Genomic DNA, 20,533 nt, shown 5'->3' on the forward strand with positions numbered 1-20,533 from the left:
TAAAATGTGATTGATTGATTGATAAAAGGCCACAGTTGGTATAACCACCTTAATGCGCACTGAACAGCTGAACATTGTTTGCAAGAACAGAACTCCATAAGTGTAAAATGAAGACAATTATATCAATGACATTTTAACTTGAATTAACATTGGCTTGTCAAATGATTCCATGAAAACATGTTATTTATTGTTTGTTAGACTAGATTCCATAAAACAATTTAATTTAATTTGGTTCTTTTCTCTGACTTCATGCATTGACTATGAATCAACATATTTCACATCTGTTCTGTCAAAAAGCAACTAATGATGTCACAGGCCTACTCGAATTATAATTTCATTCTTTAAAGGGCAGTCGTTGAAATATTTTTCATGTGTTTTCTAGTATCTTATGAGTTTTAAAGGGATGTGAGCCACTGGCAAATGACTTCAGATGTAAAAAGAAAAAAAGTATAGTAATTTTCTCTAATGTGGTGAACACAGCAATTACAGTACAACCAAACAATTTTACTTTGAAGTCTCAAAAGACAAATGAAGGATATTGTTTTTGACGTTGTTATTAAACAGGCTTTTTTCCCTGTATTTTTTTTTTTTTTTTTTACTGTGAGCAGAAGAGGGTGGGTGTTGCTTTTTCATCTTTGGTTTAGAAACCAACTGGGATCTGCTGAAACCACAGCCATAACTGTGACGTTTTCCTCTGTGGTACGTCACGACCCCCTAAACCCCCCCCATAATGTAATGAATGTACTGCGGGTGAAATTCTCCAGCGTGGCCAATCGGGGGCGGTAGAGCGTTGTCATTGTTTACTATGAATACAAAAAGAAAAACAGGCTTTGTATTAGTTGCTGACGTTACCTTGTGCGTGTTAACGAGCAATCATGAACTATTTGGAACGAGAAACACGAGCGGTGTGACACATCGGCGAGATCATGGCTGTGTCGAGAGATCACCGACAGTGGCAAGGGGACTAGCGGTCACTGGTCAGTTTGTTTTTAATCAATTTAGCTGCCCTAAATAATGCCTGTCAATGTTATCATTAAGCTAACCACCTTGATTTAAGCGTGTACGTTTCCTTGCTACCAATACACGTTTAGGGTGTAGAACTATACGTCGTAGGAAATTGTTTGTCGGTCGAGGTGTCATTATTGAGCCGTCCGCGTTTTGTTTCGTGTTGGCAGTTACCGCAGTGACCACAATTGTTAAACACGGGATGTCATTAAAAGGATGTCATGCTGGTGATTTATTAATTAATTTGCTGTAGTTTGGAGCAAGAGGTGCATTTTGAGAAATGTACAGTACCACGATTGTGTAAATTCTATCTATCTATCTATCTATCTATCTATCTATCTATCTATCTATCTATCTATCTATCTATCTATCTATCTATTTACCTACCTACGTACCTACCTACCTACGTGTTCCACCATGAAATAAAATCTTTTCGAGAAGGCAAGTAAAATTAAACAACTGAGATAATGTACTTTCAAAAGGGTGCACAGTGCATAACGGGTATGTGGCGTTGTTCAGAATTAACCACTCACATTCAAATTCACTTTAATGGGAGTCAGTACTTACCTGTGACAATTCAAAAAATTAAAGCCTTGGTTGAGTGGACCATTACACTTTTGCATTGTACTGTGCTGCCGCTTTTGTTCAGATGGAAGTCTGACCTTTAACAAGATGGAAGGAATTATGAACAGTTTACTTACACTTACATTCCTGTCCTGCCCAACCCAGATTACTTTGTCTGAAGCAGAAGAAGCAATGATCAAGATGCTGCAGACGACCCAATACGTGGAGCTGGGCAGTTACCCAGAATGGCCAATGCGCCTCCAACAGAAGATAAGACTGTACACCTTTGAACAACTCCCCATGTACCTCAGAGAGAACCCCTACATCACAGACGGCTATCGGGCCCACCTGCCATCCAAACTCTGCCTGAGGAGGTGAGACTAACGTTGAACACGACGTAACGTTCTCGAAAAAAAAAAAAATAATCTGTCCCGTTTGTTGTTCCTCCTCAAGTATTTTCGTTCTGTCCAATGAGACCGTGAACATCTGGAGCCACCTGTTGGGCTTCCTTCTCTTCTTCTCTCTGGCGGTCAACGACGCTGTGAAGGTTTTGCCAGCTTCTGGAGCCAGTAGAGAGGACTATGTCATCTACGCCATTGGACTGTTTTGCTTCCAGGTAAGATGTCGACGTGTTGTTTTGAGTTAATGTTGCATGGTGAAGTCAATGAACATTGACGATGGTGTTTAGAAGAGGAAATCAACCCAAACATTATTTTTTTTAATCAAGAATATGTTCTATGCAGGCCCACTAGTTGAAACAAGCCATTCAGATTAATATTGTGTTTGTGGAATATGAGAAATCCACACGTTTTTAGCCATGTCAGGGGGCGGCCATTTTGTCACTTCTGTCGACTGAAAATGACATCACAGTTGCTCGGGGCTCAGATAACGACCAATCACAGCGGAGGGGATCGAGCCTTTTATGTTGCTGGTCCTTCCCTCTGGAATGACCTCTCATTGGTTGTTAGGCAAGCCCCCTCTCTGCCCATTTTTAAAACCCGGTTGAAGACGCATTTCTTTTCTCTGGCTTTTGATCAGACCTGAAATTTACGTCTCTTTTCCGGTGTCAATTGTAAATAGTGTTTTATGTCAATTTATTGTCTTTATTTATTTATTTATATTTGTATTTATATTTTATGTATTATTTATATCTATATTTATTAATGCATGTATCGCAGCCTTTTATTATTTTGGTTCTATTTAAAGTAAAGTGCTTTGATACAGCTCTAGCTGTTATGAAATGCGCTATATAAACAAAATTGTGTTGTATTGTATTGTATTGTAATATTGTTTATGGAATATGAGTTGAGCAGGTATCTCAGGGGGTGGCCATTTTGTCATTTCTGTCAACTGAAAATGACATCACAGTTGCTCAGGGCTCAGATAACGCCCAATCATGGCTCAGCTTCAGAAAACAGGTGAGCTGTGATTGGTAATTTTCAGTCAACAGAAGTGACAAAATGGCCGCCCCTTGAGGTGGGTAAAAACGGGTGGATTTTGCTGCTTAACTCATATTCCACAAACACAACATTAATCAGAATGCCCTGTTTCAACTAGTGGGCCTGCATAGAATATATTCTTGGAAAAAAAAAAATGTTTAGGTCGACTTTCGCTTTAAGCCTGAGCGGTGCTGTGACTGGGACGTTCATGCGGGACGGCAAGCGTTTGCCAACCTTTCATTTCTTAAGGGGATGCGCAACCACAGCAGTTAACTGTGTTAGGGCATCTACTCAAGCGCAGAAAGTACCGCAACGCTGTTGTCCACCGTGCTGTGAAGCAATATTGTAATACAGGTCATTCACGTTTCCTAAAACAGGTTCACTCCTCCCAATCTGGTCTGCAACCGGTTTGTACTGTGTTTTAATACCTGCGATAGGTGTGGTTTTGTAGTTCAACGTTCCTACAGCTCAACGTGGAGCCAGTTTTGTGTGCACCCGACGGCCTCTACATGAGGCGCACTCGTCAGTTTTGGCTGCACAGTGACAATAGTGAGAAGCTACTAATGCTTAGTGGTTTTGGTGTCATCAGACAGAAGTTGCAATATCTCCAGGCAATTAGATATGGAGCAGTCTGAGAGCCATGCTGCTCAAAAATGAAGAAGCCAACTTGGACTCACATGAGCAAGCGTTAGTCTACAGAGGCAAGAAAAATTCCCACTTAGGAAGAAACCAGAAACAGACTCACTGAGCGGTGATTGTCTGCCTCAACCGGTTGGGTTGCCGGAGACGAAGGCAGTGATTCTCAAATTGAGGAGTGGTACCCGAGCTGGCACTACTGGTCCTCCAAAGAACCTTAAGTATAGTTTGCTTGGACAGTATTTCACTTATAAGTGCAACACACTGCGTTTGCATTTCATTTAGAGCTGTTTGTTTTAAAGCGGAAGTCAACCCCCAAAAATCTTTACAGTATGTTCTTTGTGCCTCCGCTGACATTCTGTTTAATATTAGGTTTGTGGAATATGATTCAAGCAGGGAAATCCACCCGTTTTTGTCCATCTCAGGGGGCGCCCGTTTTGCTACTTTCTGCTACAACTCACTGCAATATGGGACGGTAACATTACCACACTGCCCGTCAACATTTTTCTACTTGTGTTGCTTCCAGGTGTGCATGCTGTGCTCCGTGGGCTATCATCTGTTCTTGTGCCACCGATCGGAGAAGACGAGTCGTCGCTGGCTGGCGCTGGACTACGCCGGCATTTCTGTGGGCATCCTAGGCTGTTACGTGCCCGGCATCTTTTATTCCTTCTATTGCAATGCCGTATGTGCCACTCAGCGTTACCTCCGGCTCTGGATTGCATTGCGTAATCTAATCAGTTATCATGGTTTCGCTTCATCAGTTTTGGCGGCAGGTCTATTCGCTGACGGTGCTGGCCATGATCCTGTTAGTCTTCGGCGCTCAGTTCCATCCACGCTACATGAGCGCCGAATGGCGCTGCATAAGGGTGTCCACTTTCTTCGGCGTGGCCGTTGTGGGCGTGGTCCCGACGTGCCACTGGGTGTGGCTTAACGGGGGGCTCACCTGTGACATCGTTAGGGTGAGGAAGGCGTCGCCCTACAAAAAAAAACGAACCTTTTAAAACCTAACTACTTGGCTCCATCTTGGCCAACATCAAAATGCAGTCGTGAAAATTAGAGCCTGTCAAACCATATCAAAGGTTTTACTCTGAATCTGCACTTTTTTTTTTTCCAATGCAACATTAGCTTTGCCAACGCTGCATATTTTGCCGTTCGTGCAGATGTTCCTGCCTCGCCTCATTGTCATGTACCTCATCGGTGCAGCTGCCTTCGTGTTCTACATTACCAAGATGCCTGAGCGTTGCTTCCCTGGTGAGTGTCCGGTTCGCTCCGGCTTTGTCCCCTCGCCAAGCACCGCCTGCTAAGCGGCCGTTTGCGTTAAGCGAGAGGTTTTGTCGAAGGTCACTGTTTAAATATAAAATACACAGTACAGTTGTACTGGGTCGGCGCAATGGCAACGAGCCAGAACGAGAGAGTAAAAGAGAGAAAGTCCAAAGTTAAGGACCATTTCACACTTGACAAGGAGAATAAAGTACAATGTGTACCACAGCAGCAAGGTAATATGGTTCATAAAAAAACGAAGGAACTACTAAAACTGAAATAATATTTGTTAATGAAATAAAAGGAAAATGCTTTTAAAAGAATGAAATCCAAGTCAAACTACGCACATTGATATGCCCGTTTTCGTTTTTGTCAATTCATATCAAACATGGGCTTTTGGGCTTCATGCATTTATTTTGGTATTGCTGGTCAAACAGTCGTTTGAGAATTATAATTAATTACACAATACCTAATTATCTTCTTTCTTTTTTTTTTTCATCTATGACAAATACACCACATACGAAAACGAATAAAAACTCAAAGAAAGCATTTTCTAAAAAAGAAAATATGTCATTTCGTCACTCATGAGGTCAGGCCAGGCTTTTAAAGCCATATAAAAAAATGCAGAGTAGCGGATAATATTCAGAAAATGTGAGCATGGTGACCTCAAGTGGACAAACGTAATACCTGCACCTCACATGAACATTAATGTGTTTAATCATGTAAAATATATTTTTTTATCCGATTAATCAATGAGATAATTGGTAGATTACCCTTTTTCTAAAAATAATTTCAGCACTGAAGTGTAAACTGTTAGGTTGGAGGCAGTTTCTAGGCTGCTGGTCAATGTCTATAATGTGTTTGAAATTTGAATACAAATCAACATCACTGCGTAAAAACAAGTTTGATCTATAAGACCATAACATTTATGTCTAATAATTTGTTATTGTAACAGATTAATTTATTGCTTGTGTTTCTTGAAAAAAAATACATGAGGAGGACCTTGAAAAAAATAATCAAATCGCAAATTTTTCACATTTTTCAAAATCGTTGAGCCCTAATACAAGTGAAGTATGATAATATTTTCATTGGTTTTTTTGTTTTTGTTTTCACACAACCGCAAAAGCGACTCATATTTACCGTCCATATTGTGTCTTTTAGGCCACGTGAACTACATCGGTGCCAGTCATCAGGTGTGGCACGTTCTGGTGGTCGCCATGCTTTACTGGTGGCATCAGACCGCAGTGGACATTATGCAGTTCCGCCACAGCCAGCCCTGCCCCGCAAGGACACAATGACAACGAACAAACAACGCGGGAATGCACTTGGGTCAGGTCGAACAACCAATTGCTGTTTTTTTTTTTTTTTTTTTTAAACGTTGAAACTGTTTACATTTGGTCAATACTTACTAACAAGCACGTCCACCAGAAGCCAATATGTGTCATTCGCAAGTCGGTTAAAGACGACTGCAATTGCAAGTACGTACTTACAGGCGGGATGTCAGTGCATGAAGTTTCTACGTCTACTGTATAGAGAATTTTCTTTCCCTCGACAGTTATCTGATGCTTGTCTGAGAAGGAAATCTCTTGTATACATTTGCACATTTGACTTTTGGGGGGGGGGGGGGTGTAGGGGAGCAGAAGTTTTTTTTTTATTGAACAAAAGTGTCACTGTGAATGACATGGTGCACATTGCTGCTTCAACTTGAAAAGTATGGGGTGGAGGTGATGCGGGTTTAGGATATTAGCATGTTATTTATTGAGCATGGCACAATTTGCGTTTAGAAGCAGGAAACATGACGGCGTGTTGGACGTAGCAGCATCACAATTTGAAACAATCAACCAACGTAATAACCACAAGTTTGGATGTGACGTATCTAATGTTTCCAGCAAACAGAAATCGTCACATAAACAATCATCATCCGCATTTCTTTTCCCTTACCACAGACTACTTTTCTAATGTGAAATGTATGCCGGTAGCAAAGCGCTACCAACAACTACACGGCTCTCTCTCTCGAGAGAGAGAATATTTACTTGAGTAAATGAAATAGTGGCCAGTACACTACGTTGCTTGTGGTTTCCGAAAGCATCTTTGATACTGTCAACGTATTTGCGTCATTTGTGATGGTTCAAAAGCTGATTTGACCCCCTGCTGAATTTATTAAGTTTGCTCATTTACGAAAAAGAACAGCCGTAGCAGTAGATTATGAGTATTTGATCCCCCGCCCCCTAAAAAAACAGTTAGTACTTGGCTGAGTTGGCTCACTCGTCTTTAAAATAAAAACGATATCCTTATATGTTTGCTATATTCCAGCATTCAAACTTACATATTCAACAGCAGATCAAATCAATCATTTCCTGCATCCGTAAACGCAAACTATATGCATGGTATACATATTTTTCTATTCTCATGGAGGAGTGATTGCATGTTTCCGGTTAATTGGGTGTTTGGACCTGTTGATTGAGTTGATTGATTGATTTTTACAGGACAAATGTAGGTAGGCCAGAATTATGTGACTGTCTTGTAATCTATGTAATGTGTGAACGGGGCCAGTGTGAAGTGATCCAGGTACAGTAGTCTGAAGAGTGTTTATTGTTCATATTTTGCCTCACTTATTGTTACACCGTAAGTACTCCATTTGCCTTGTACCAGAAAAAAAAAAAAGTATGCAGTACATGCACTGACTTTGTTTCTGCACGACAATGCAGCTACAGTATAATTTTGTTTTTATCTGTATTCTGAGAAACAATGCTGATGAAGCACTGTAACTGACTTTTAAACTGTATTAAATTATGTCAGGGTCGTGTGAAAAATCTATTTTGAATGACTAAAGAATGTTGGTGACTGAAGTTGGTTACTAAGTGTCGCATTGTTTACAAGTGTTTCATTTTTTCTCAGTAACAAAAAGGCCGAACAACCTTCCAGCTAAAAGGTGTTAGAGCGTGTTATTCCTAATTTGAACAACAGAGGGCAGCGTCGATGCTTTTATTGAGAGTAGGAAAAACCATGTCTCATTTATACGGAAAAGGAAGAACAACTTTATTTGGTGAGGCAAAAACTCAGCATACACTATATACGCAATAAATAATGAGGGCCACTTCAAAATTACACGCTAGGTAAATGTGTAACTTTGCAAAGAATAATTACATGAGAATCTGTTACATGCTGACACTCATACTGATGTTTAACAAGACACAAGAGTTTGGAAGTAGTAATCGTGTTGGGAAATGGCGTCATGGAATAGCGGAGGATCTGACACATCACTTTGTTACTGTTAACGTGACATACTGTTCCCATCTTTTTAGATAATGCTCAATTTAACGAGCCAGATGACTCACCACATCAGAAATATCTTTATATACAGTGAGTCCACTGAACACCTCCTTTTTTTTCTATTTTGGGTCATGTATCATTTAGACAGATGTGAGGCAATTTCACAGTTTAGTTGTCAGTTGACTACTGGCAAGAAGTGATTTTGTCCCCAACTATAGTTCTGCACCAGTTTGAGAAGCTTTAAAGAGTAAGTCAACCCAAACATGTTTTTTTCAAGAACATGTTCTATGCATGCCCACTAGGTGAAACAAAGCATTCTGATAAATATTGCATTTGTGGACTAAAAGTTAATCCACGAGTTTTTCGCCATTTTGTCACTTCTGTTGTATGTATGTATGTAAGGTCGCTTTTGCCCCCCAAAACCGCCTTAATATATACATGGTTGTTTTTTTTCCCCCCAAAACGTCTTACTATACACGATCGTTTTTTTTCCCCCAAAAAACGCCAGTTTTTTTTTTTTTTTTTCCAGAAAATGCCTTACTATATATGGCAATTTTTTCCCCCAAAAACGCCTGATTATACACGGTAGTTTTTTCACCAAAAAAACGCCTTAACATGGTCGTTTTTTTCCCGAAAAACGCCTTACTAGACGTGACCGATTTTTTTTCCCCCAAAAACGCCTTCCATGGTCGTTATTTCCCCAAAAAAACGCCGGTTGTTTTTTTAGAAAAAAAAAAAAAAAGGGCATTTTTTTTCCACAAAAACGCCTGATGGTAGTTTTTTCATAAAAAAACGCTTTACTATACATGGTTGTTTTTTTCCCCCCAAAACGTCTTACTATACATGGTCATTTTTTACTTTAATGTAACTATTAGACAGACCAGCGAGACAGTTTCATTTTTAAACCATGCATGAATCGTGACTTTCAGGAACAATGCAAATGATAAATAAATAAATAAATGCTTTTAGTGACAAATAGAGTAGCATTGCAGCGATTAAAATGAAGGCGAGAGGGTGTACTACTTGGCCAAAGTACAAGTTAAAGGTTTTGAGGGGAACACAGTTGGGAGTTTAAACCATTTAAGGAATGATTTTTAGGCCTCGGGTAATAATTGGCTCTGGTTGGTTAAATCATTAGGCTACGTGTAGACTTTGGCCACCTGGATTAGTGTGATTAATGACACGCTGCGCAAAGGTCCACGTTATCTGCTAATTGTTTTCAGCAAATGTTATTGCAGCCATCTTGATTTGGCTGTTCGTGAAATGCTGCGAATTCAGATGCATCATGAAGAACGGATACAAATAAGCATCGCTCACCATAGACAATACCTTTGATTGGCTTGACATTTATCAGGTCTCATGTATTCATATCACTGCCAAGGAACATGTGATGTCTCGGGCAAGGGTTTGATTGTTTTACATTTTACTATAAAATAGGCAAATATTAAAATAAACAGTTGATCTGAAGGTGTGAAGATGGCTCATTCATAATACGCGTAATCTCTTTTCATTCATAAGTACAGGGATTAAATCAAGAAAAAAAATATCAAAAGGTACATTTTCTATTTAGAAGAGGATATTTTATTCCCATTTCATGGCTACTGTTGTTCTTTCTTTAAGGAAGGCAAGTGAGGCATTTCAAAACACTGGAAATGAAAAAAATATGTGCCAACAATATAGTTTTTTTTTTTTCTTGACTGGTATACATAAAGAAGAACAAAAACAAAACAACTCAGGACTCTGAGCCATCTGAATAAACAATAGCTAGACATTCAACAGATACACTAAAACTAAAAATATGATTTTTTTTAGAAACTGACAAGACACTGTGGTGTTAGACGCTACACTCTATGGGTGTGTGTGTGTGTGTCTGGATTTTCCTTCATTTTTCAAAGAATAAAGCATGAATCTTTTCCGACCATATTAGGGTGTATGCAGGACGGGTCATCTGGTGTACAATTTGGTTTGTTTGGCTTTGGGCCAGTGGCGTAGCGTGGGGTGGCCGACGGGGGCGGTCACCGAAGGTGTAAAATTCTTTGGGTGCAAAATTTCATGGAGAAAATGAAACATAGATGTATTCGTAAAATCAGAAGAAGTCATAGGTACTTGTAAAAAAAAAAAAAAAAAAAAGAACATTTTTTATTTAACAGGCTCCTCAACAGTGGATAGTTGACACGATGACACGATGTCTGTTTGTGAAAGGACAGACAGTTGCACAATGTGATCAACATGACATATTTGTACCAGTCCACAGAATAAAACGTGTTTGCTACCGTATCACAACAATGAACCGTTTGATACTTTTCGCTCCAAGCATCAGTGTGAGGTGCGGTGACCCCAAAGGGTCAAAAAGTCTACTGGCAAAGGGCTCCATTGTAAAAGCGGAGCTTCAAGATAAGACAATAAGATCAATACATTTTCTTGATAGTGAATGTTCTTTGTTCTTGTTTTGTTTTTTTTGTTTTTGTTTTTTTAACCTTCACTTAGAGTTTTTTTTTTTACATTATGTGAGTATGGAAATGCACAAAAGCAACAGCGGGACGTGATAAACGTCATGGGGTTGTCCTTGTTCAAAGAATAAACACGATTTCATTCTGTACCACCACAAATCTCCCATCTGATATCACACATAAAAAATAAAAAAAAAATCATCAAAATGCATGTTCGTAGTTTGGCTCACTTGTGCAGAACTGTTCACACGTGAGAACGGACGGTGGTCTAAAAGGGTGAAAAAGTGTTTTTGCAAAGTGCTGCATCCTAAAAGTGGAACTCAAGGCAACAATGTGATCGTTATATTCGACCGATGGCGATTGATTAGCCGACAGGTTTGTTTGACTTTCATCTCGCTCATTTTTACCTTCTCATACAAATTCAGACAGTGGTTGTGTATAGATGTGAATGAACCGAATATTGCCTGATGCAACAAATATGACAAGCTAGTAATTTCTCATCATAGCTGGCGATGTAATATTTGGTGGAGGTTTGCCCTTCCATTTTTTGGGGAACCTATTCTGCTTTATGTGCTGGAAAACTCACATATTTGCCGTTTTTGTGCCCAGCCCTGTCAAGTATAAAAGTATTGCCTCGGCGCCATCTTGGTGCCAAGCAACTACGTTTTCGCCATAACCCTGTCTAACAGAATGTAGGTGTTTTGCCGCCATCTTGTGGCATCTATAGGCAATCATAAACTTTTATAGTGGCGGGGAGGATATTGCATTTGATTTTTTTTGTGAGAGGTGGGGTACACCTAGGACCGGTTGCCAGTCAACTGCAGGGCACATTTAGAAAAACAACCACACACGGACAATTTGAAGTCCTCAATGAACCGAACATTCATATTTTTTTGGAACGTGGCAGAAAACTCGCGCAAGCACCTGGAGAACTTTGACACCCCGCGTAGGCGTGCCTGAGCCGCGATATGAGCCCAGTACCTCTCGACTCAAGTCCACCGTGAATTTCTTCTGCTTTTCCCCTCTACAGAACAGAGTCTTCCGAGCTCTTGTCCGGCTGCTGCGTGTTTGTGTGCAGGACCGCGTGGTGGACGGTGTGGAACAACATTTTACTCATGTCTTTGCCACCCTCCCCAAATAAGCGCCCCTTTTGCAAGGTGTCGACGACGGAGGTGTTGCAGCAGGCGAGGACCACTCTCACGCCAATCTCCTCAAACTCCTTGAGCAGCCCCTTAATGGCGGCCGTGCCGGCGGAGTCTATGAAAGGGATGGCGGAGCAGTCCAAAATGACGGCGTGGAAGTCCAGTTCTCGTTGAACGAGCGCCACAATCACGTCTCCGTGGTTGGCGCCCCCGTTTGTCTGGGTTTGCGTCGCGGACATCTTTTTGGCCTTCTTCTCCGCCTTTTTTCGACTGGTCATCTCCAAGAAAGGTGTCACCCCGACAGCTTTGTAGAGGGCTTTCAGGAAAGTGTCCTTGTTGGCGTAGTAGAGAGGAGCCTGGAAGCGGAAGACTCGCACTCGGGTTGGCGGGACCAGGTTTTGGTATTCCTCCACGTCCTCATAAAGGTCGGAGTCGCCGACTCGGCCCAGGAGGGAGACCTGATGATAGACGTTAGCTCAGATTATGGAATGGACTTTACGTCTTTTACCGATTATCGTCTCCTCAAATCTGTTGGACTGCGTAGATTTGTCAAAATCGAATTTGGTACCTTAGCGAACTGCAGATGTTTCTATCGCTTTAGAGTCTGTATACTGTAGCTAAACGAGAGCATGTTTCCAAACCATAACGGCTAATTGTCAAGGCTCCCGCAAAAGTGACAAGCCGTTGCGAATCCTAAAGGCGCAGCGATCAACTTTTGACCCTCAACATACAGTACATCTTCATACCTTTTACAGAAGTGTCGGTAGGACAAGGAAGTAGGATGTTAAAAGTATCTGAAATATCTAAGTGTCTCTACTTACAATTTTACCAATGATCCTTACTAGTAGGGATGCCACAATATTTGTGACAACACAGCAAAACTCAGGCTAGAGCAATCCTATCTACTGGATGGGCATGAACCCATAAAGCCCGCTCGGGTGACGACGGCGACGGACCAGTTGCGAGTTGTACGATACCGCCCTCGCGCTGTCGCTCACCCGAGGGTTCTGGGTCTTGTAGATGACGCAGATCATGGAGAAGGTGACGCCAACAAGGAGGCCCAGCTCAACGCTGATCAGAGCCGTGGCCGACAAAGTCATCAGCCAAACCACGGCATCGTTGCGGCTGGCTCGCCACTTGGCGGGCACGTCCTTGAACTTCCTGAGCGCGCCGCGTAGGCTGACAATGATGATACAGGCAAGGACGCACTTCTGGAGAGCGTGGAAAAAAGGGGCGAAGAAGAGCAGGACGAGCAGGATGACCAGGGCGCTGATCAGACTTGATACCTGATGCAAGCGCACAGAAACACGCTCAGGACTTCCATTTCTACGTTCGGCCAAAACCACGCGGCTCTGATTTCTTCGGTTTGGACCTCACTTGTGTCTGGCAGCCCGTTGAGTCCTTCACCATCGTTTTTGCCAACGCCGCGCTGGTGGTGAAGCAATGGAAGAAGGACGGGATGATGTTGCAGCAGCCGATGGCGAGCATCTCTTGGTTGGGACGAACCGTGTAGCCGTTTTTCTTGGCAAACATCTCGGACAGTGACACGGTGAAGGCAAAGCTAGGAGGTAAAATAACTTTTTTTTTTTTTTTTATGAAACCTTTCACGCACTGATGAAGGGTATGCGGCCCACCGCCAAGAAGCCATCCGCCTAGTCATAGTCCAACTGATACTTTACCTGATGACAGCCAGAGGAACAGCATCCAGTGCTACTCTTGGCATCAGATCAAAGCTGGGCACTTGAGGAGGGATGAAGCCAGTGGGGATGTGACCTGAAACGCTGGTCCCGTAATGATGGTTGAGGTTCCCATAATGACTGGCCAGCGTGGCTCCGGCAACCACGACCAGTTCAGTCGGCAGGGGGATCTTCAAACGATCTTTGTAGCGTTCCTGGATCTCTTTCCCCGCCACTGCAGAAGCCCCAAAAGACCCGGAAAAATGCAACGACTGCCTTATCTCACAGTCCAAGGTGTTGCGTTCCATATTTACCTAATATGATGATACAGATGGCACTGGTGATAAGGTCGCATACGTTGGTCTTGTGGATGTTGGCAAAGATGTTGATCCAGGTTACAACAACAGTGCCGTAGCCCTGATGGCGAGGAATCTTCAGACCCAAGAGGTATTTGGCTTGGACGGTCAGAATAGTAAACGAGGCTCCCGTGGCAAAACCATCCAACATGGGAGCCGAAAGGTAGACGGAGACGAAGCCCAACCGAAACACAGCCATCAGGACCTGCGGAGGGGATTGTCGGACCTGCTTCGTATCGATCAATTCAAGACTACATTCTATGCTGGGCTGGGAAAAAATGCTAAATGATTGTATCACGATCACTTCGAATCCAATCTTGAGACTAAACCGTCTCATCTAGCTTTCCAGTTTTCTGCTTATCTTCACTTGAACTGGAGACAACGCAATCTTACATCCATGTGGTGGATAACTTGGAAGTTGATTCTTTACCTGGTAGATACCAGCCAGGAACGTAAGAGCGGCAGCAATGCTGATGGCGTAACACTCCTTGCCGCACTGCACGCCCATTATTTCCACACTGTGAGTTTGACCGGCTGTGAGGTTGATGCGGAATGAACCGTTGAACTCTGGAGCACCAGGGAAGTCCTCGTTGAGGTCAAATCCAGCGCGGAACACTTCTCGGTCAACCACCTGCAGAACAGTGGAGGCTGTTGTGTTACGGTGATAGATCATAAAAAGAGACCAGGTTGGTGTATGAGGTGTGTCATAAGAAAATGTAAACAACCCCCCCCCAAAAAACAGGACTAATGTCACAAAAGACAGATTTCAAAACCAAAGTTTTCCCTTTGAAGTAGTCAGCCTGAAGTCTAAAATTTTTCGGTTTTCTCTGCCCGGCGTCACAACCGTCTCGATGTAATCAATGTCCTCAAAATTCGGCCCCTCGATGACCCCTTTGAGCTTTCAAAAGAAAAATAAATCACACGGCGCCAGGTCGGACGACTCCAGCACGACAATGTTCTTCTTGGCCAGGAACCGTCTGCTGCTCAAGCCTCTCAAAGCGTGCCGATTGATCTCCTGGCCCAATTCGAGGGGGCGACTCGTAGTTTGTACTTTTGGGTTTGAAATGCATCTTTTGTGACGACTGTGTAGCCGTAGCTCACCTGTCCAACCATGAGACTCATCAAGCTAAAGATACCAACGGAAACATGTCTGGACGTCCCCATGAGGAAGTAAATGATGTTGGCGTAAAACGATGTGTACAATCCATAGATGGGCTCGACTCCAGCCAGCAGGCAGTAGGCGATGGCCTGCGGTACCAAAATGATGCCCACGATCAAGCCGGACATGGCGTCCCCCCACACGTACTCTCGTAGTTTGTACTTGGGCAGCCAGCGCACCACGGGGAAGAAGCCGGACAAGGCGGAGCGGACCCGGGGCACGGAGCAGCTCAGGCTCCGCTGCAGCTTGGACTTGAGGACCGAAAGCGTGGGCTGCGCGTGGCGAGCCTTCCGCTCCAACAGAGACGGCGGATGTGCCGTTGAGCTTTCGGTGCGTTTGCTGACCTCCTCCATGGCCTCAGATGGGGAGAGCGCGCGACGCATGTAGAGAAGGGCGGAGGGGGCGATGAAGGGGTGGCCACCTGTGCTCCTTGGAGGTCATCAGGAAAAAACAACCAGGGAGAAAGGCACAGAGAAACTGAGTGTCAGATGTTACGGTAACTTAATCACTTCACTCACGAATGAAACCAATTCTCTTATCAGATAACCTTCGTGAACCCATATTTATTTACCTGGATACAATAACAGGTTTTACCCCACTCACACGATTTAAACAAATTTATCTAGCCGGGAAGTCAACCCAAACATATTTTTTTCCAAGAATATGGCCCAAATAGTTGAAACACGGCATTCTGGTTGATTTTGCTCTTGTGGAATATCAGTTAAGCAGCAAAATGCACTCGTTTTTAGCCGATCTCCGGGGGCGGCCATTTTGTCTTCTGTCGACTGAAAATGACATCACAACTGCTCACAACCACCAATCACAGCTGACCTGTTTTCTGAATCGGAGCCGTGATTGGTGGTTGTGAGCAGTTGTGATGTCATTTTCAGTCGACAGAAGACAAAATGGCCGCCCCCGGAGATCGGCTAAAAACGAGTGCATTTGAAACCCCCCACACACTTTTTAAACACTTTGTAAATGTATTTGAACAAATTGAAAAAAAAAACGTCAACAAATCGTAAGCAGAAAATACGAGTTGTGTTTCAGAGTGTGTGTACATGCATGTGTCTTTAAGAGGCGGGGCCTAGCGGGACGCCAGCGAATTTGTGTTTTACGATTTTTATAGAAGTTAATTTGATCAATTCACCATAACAAAAAGTGCATTGGTGGCTGTGGCTCTCCTTTCCCACATGCGAGGGCATTACTGCCATTGGTATGTCTAATTGATTGCATTTTCATTTCCTTTCACTATAACCGAATACAACAAAATGCATATTTCAAACTTTTCTAGTAATCATTATGCTCAGAATAATGCACGGCCTTGATTTTGAATCATATCGGCAGTAAAAAAACTCAGTCCGACTTAATTATTGTATTTCCCAAGAAGTCAAACCAGTGCACACCGATTCATTTTTAATGTTTAAATTTTTTTTTTTTTGCATCCTCCGTAGAATCAGAGAATAAATAGAATGCGACAAAGTTAAGTATGACCAATATCAACTACTGAATCAATCATTTTGCGACCTGAAGAGAAAAAAAAAATCTTGGAAGCCGAAAAAGCAACCTGAGCCGGGTCGTACAAAGGTCACGCTTCCTTGTCGGCCCAGATTGCAATAGAATTTATGGATACAATATATTGTTATGTCACGTCATATCTTAGGACTTTAGTGACACTGAAAAAGACATGAATACATATATAAATCCCTGTAATTGTATTTGAAAATGTTGATGTGCGCGGTAACATTTCAGAATGAGTCAAACTTTCATTTGAAGTTGATCACACCTGGTGAAGGTATTTCGAATATTTCTACCGTTTTTGGCTACATGGATTTAGAACTCATTCAGTTGTCCTCTTGATGATTTTTTTTTTTTTTTTTTTTTTTTTCTAATGATACCTCTTTTCTGTCAACTCTGTCAGTTGGTAAGATCAGAAAATCTGTCGCGTTATTTAGCCTTCAAGACAAAAACTGCAACTGCATTCATTGCAGTCGTGCAGTCCGTCACATGGTTCCCACCAAGTTTGTTGCTTTCGGGAGCGGGATATGAAACCGTGCCCCGGTAGCCGTAAAACACCGATTGTCATCCTTTATCAGCCTCATCACAGCAGTGCTACGCGATGTCTTTTAGAGCTCTTAACGACCGATAAGCCACTGAAGTAGTCAGTAATAAAACTACGGGACTATCGCGTCTATTTTTCATACTAACACACATTAATGACGATGCAGGCGATATGTGCAAAAGCAGCTTCTTGACGGGATGATATGTTTTCTTGCAATTTTACATCGGCAATAAGAGCCTGAAAAGAAAGCGAAAAAGCAATCCCTTTGCTGATCTGTAGCTAGCGATCAAAAAAAAAAAAAAAAAAAAAGCCACAGGACAAAATTGATGTGACTATTTTGGTTTTGTGATCGGACACAAAAGCAAGGTTGAAAACGTCTCCCACAGTGGAGCCCGCACACAAGTCTCTCTATAAAGGCCGCTTTTGGGCTAAATGGGGTCTTTCTTACTCACTGGAAAAGACGCCGACAAATGGCTGAGCACGGGAGGAGACACCCTGATGATCTTTTGGAAGCGGCGCTAAGATTGATCACCGCGTCAAAGACTAAAACAATGGTCTACGTTTGTTCTTCTCAAATCAATATGCACTGCTTTTCATCATGTGCTGTAAAGGACCCGAGTAGTGCGAAAAGGTTTGTTGGCTGTTAACTGAATACTATGTACTATGATTTTTTTTTTTTAAAAGTCGAAAACAAAAGATGTTTGTTGATTCATTTACATGAGATGTAAGTATTTTTATCTGACTGGAATAAGTATCCATTTCCCTAACTTGAAATAGTTTGCAATCTTTTGAAGAAAAATGTTATGCTACGTCTCCCTTGCAAACACGTTGCAATCAATTGTTCTAATAATAACACTCTCATTGAATGTCTGTAAATAATTAAGAAACAGGCGTACAGTACAATGTGCAACCGGTTTTGGCAAGCGAATATCACTTCTGCACCTGACAAAGTTTTTGTCAAATCTCCGACCTCACTTTTTGTAGACTCGTTGCAAAGTGCGAAACATTTATTCTTTTCATAATGAACTGAAACTGTCAAAGCAGAAAAGCTGAACTTGACTTGCATATATATATATATATATATATATATATATATATATATATATATATATAATTATTATTATTTTTTTACTTTTAGGCACGTCTTATTTCTAACAATGCTTTATAACGTGTTAAGAATAACACACTTATAACATTTGATAACATTTGAACAATGCAGTAGCGTCAATTCAATTGCCCCTTCACTCACCTGGAGAAGTCAAACCGCAACAGGTCTGATGTGACTTCTAAGTGGCCTTGTGTTTACTGAGTGAGCGCAATTGCTGCCGATAGTGAACTAAGAGCAGCTCTCTGAGCAAACATTTTCTACTGGCTTGGCCACTTACAGTGGGTGGGGCTTGTCCTCATTTGCATTATGGATTGCTACATTTGTACAGGAGGTTTACCGAGTCAATTTTTGACTGAAGTGCGGTAGGTTTGTGCGTGTTTGTGACATGCTTGAGTGCATGTAGCGTGTGTTGTGTGCGAATTATGTTAGTATGTTATGTATGCCAGAGTGTGTGTGTGTGTGTGTGTGTGTGTGTGTGCCAGGGTTATCATAGTGTGGGGATTTTAATTACAGTAACATTTTTATTTCGTTTTGAGTTTTGTTTTTTAAATTGAGTCAGTTTTGATTTTTTTTCAGGGCGGCTTTGGTGGTTTTTATTTGTTATTTTACGACTTTAGTTTTAGTATTAGTTTTCGCTTTTTTATTATTTTCAATTGTTTTACTTGTGTGCAGGATTGAATGGAGTTGAAATAGAAATAGAGTACTATTTTTTTTTAAATTTGTATTTAATTTGATGGGTGTTTTTTTTAATACATACTGTGTATATTTTTTTCATGTATGAAGCAAAAAAGAAAAGCACTTTTTACGTAGTGTTGCGTTTCGGCCTGAGTTAAATAAGAAAAGCCATTCGAGCGCAAACCCGACGCAAACTCATAAAGAAAAATCAACCCCAAAGGCTCATGTATTAAATTCAATGCAAGAGGCAAAAACGGACATTTTTGCGATAATTACAGTTTTTTGTTTTAATTTTAATTCGTTAACGAAATTTTTTTTTTTTCAATTTTAGTTTTATTTCGTTAGTTTTTGTTCACTAAAATAACCAACGGTAAATTTCGTAAAATTTAATTAAATTCTGTGTAGAATTGAACTTTTTTCACTTGGAACTTTTTTTGTAATTTTTGGGACCAAATACAGTCGTTTTAGAGTAAAACGTACGCTACAAAATTTACTGTGTGTGTTACGTTGCTCGCGTGCATGCGCGCGTGCGGGCGCGCGTACTCCTGAATAGATGATTTGTTGCAAAGAAAGGCCTCATTGTCAACGTTTGAGCTAATCCTGCCATCGCATTCCTCATATCAGTCTTGCTAAAGATCATCATCGTGTACACTCACCCGCTGTAACATTGTCAATCAAATCAAAATCCTCTCACGGGGATGCGTTAAAGTGGACGTCAACCCAAACATATTTTTTTCAACAATATGTTCCCAGCAGGCCCACGAGTTGAAACAAGGCGATATGATTTATATGAAATATGAATGAAGCAAGAAAATCCAGCCGTTTTTTTTTAGCCATCTCTGGGGGGGGCGGCCATTTTGTCACTTCTGTCGGTAACGACTAATCACTGCTCACCTGTTTTCTGAAGCTGAGCTATGATTGGTCGTTCGAAGAGCCCTGAGTAGTTGTGATGTCATTTTCAGTGGACAGAAGTGACAAAATGGCCGCCCCCTGAGCTAGCTAAAAACGATTGATTAACTCTTATTCCACAAACGCAATATTGATCAGAATGCCTTGTTTCAACTAGTGGGCCTGCATAGAACATATTCTTGAAAAAAAACATGTTTGGGTTGACTTCCTTTTCAAAGCTTTTGAAGGTGATGAGATGATATGATGACGGTGAGGGGGAGAAGATGTGAATTGACACACATCGGTAAATAAATAGCAAAGTTTCCATGGAACGTCCCTCCTCCCATTGTGTCAACCACGCATGACAATCTCTTTCACTCCCCACGCCCGCCAAGTGGGCCATCTCCATCGGCCCACGTGTTGTCAGAAAGAGGGCAGACTCACCCTGAGAGGAGGCGCAGCCCGGACGGCTCGTGGACGGCATTCTGCTTGCTCCCGCGCCGCTATTCCATCCAACATCTTTTCATCTCAGTCAAGCGTCTTCCTGCTTCCGACCGCAAAGCATGACGGGAGCCGTCGCCCAGCCAAGCACGCAGCCCCCCCCCCCGCCCCCCCCCCCGCCGCCTCGCTCCCATCTGCCGTCTGGAGCAGAGCGGGAGGGGGAGGGCATAGAAGAGGAGGAGGGAGTGCAGCAGGTCACGGTTGCCATGGTGACGCCTGCTCAGGCGAGTGTATTGCTACGTTTGTGGAGGTCTTGAGATTGCTTCCTTTTGAAAGGGGAAGACAACCCAAACATATTTTTTTTCAAGAATATGTTCTACGCAGGCCCACTCGTTGAAACAA

The 20,533-nt window shown here is 42.1% G+C and overlaps 2 protein-coding genes across 4 annotated transcripts; one reads left to right on the forward strand and one right to left on the reverse strand.

Annotated features, from left to right (window-relative positions):
• Positions 1-754: 754 nt before the first annotated feature.
• LOC147135759 (progestin and adipoQ receptor family member 3-like) lies at positions 755-7,753 on the forward strand. 2 transcript variants are annotated; one of them, XM_086054326.1, is made up of 7 exons: positions 755-977; positions 1,735-1,943; positions 2,023-2,185; positions 4,171-4,326; positions 4,406-4,603; positions 4,805-4,895; positions 6,066-7,753. In XM_086054326.1, the coding sequence occupies exons 2-7, from the start codon at positions 1,762-1,764 to the stop codon at positions 6,200-6,202; spliced, it is 927 nt and encodes a 308-aa protein (XP_085910452.1). In that variant the 5' UTR covers positions 755-977; positions 1,735-1,761; the 3' UTR covers positions 6,203-7,753. The 2 variants fall into 2 exon arrangements, with proteins under 2 accessions (XP_085910452.1, XP_085910453.1); XM_086054327.1 differs by lacking the exon at positions 755-977 and adding an exon at positions 1,162-1,446.
• Positions 7,754-9,735: 1,982 nt separating this feature from the next.
• slc26a1 (solute carrier family 26 member 1) lies at positions 9,736-20,270 on the reverse strand. Of its 2 annotated transcripts, none has more exons than XM_086054318.1 (8): positions 20,135-20,270; positions 14,903-15,389; positions 14,232-14,432; positions 13,760-14,006; positions 13,449-13,680; positions 13,147-13,330; positions 12,768-13,055; positions 9,736-12,227 (listed from the first exon to the last, which is right to left on the reverse strand). In XM_086054318.1, exons 2-8 carry the CDS (start codon positions 15,341-15,343, stop codon positions 11,652-11,654), a joined length of 2,169 nt encoding a protein of 722 aa, XP_085910444.1. In that variant the 5' UTR covers positions 15,344-15,389; positions 20,135-20,270; the 3' UTR covers positions 9,736-11,651. The 2 variants fall into 2 exon arrangements, with proteins under 2 accessions (XP_085910444.1, XP_085910445.1); XM_086054319.1 differs by lacking the exon at positions 20,135-20,270 and adding an exon at positions 18,269-18,352.
• Between the last annotated feature and the right edge of the window lie 263 nt (positions 20,271-20,533).

This window comes from Filicampus tigris, chromosome 15, assembly GCF_054856515.1.
Source record: "Filicampus tigris isolate MCC_2025a chromosome 15, RoL_Ftig_1.0, whole genome shotgun sequence".
NCBI lineage: Eukaryota > Metazoa > Chordata > Actinopteri > Syngnathiformes > Syngnathidae > Filicampus > Filicampus tigris.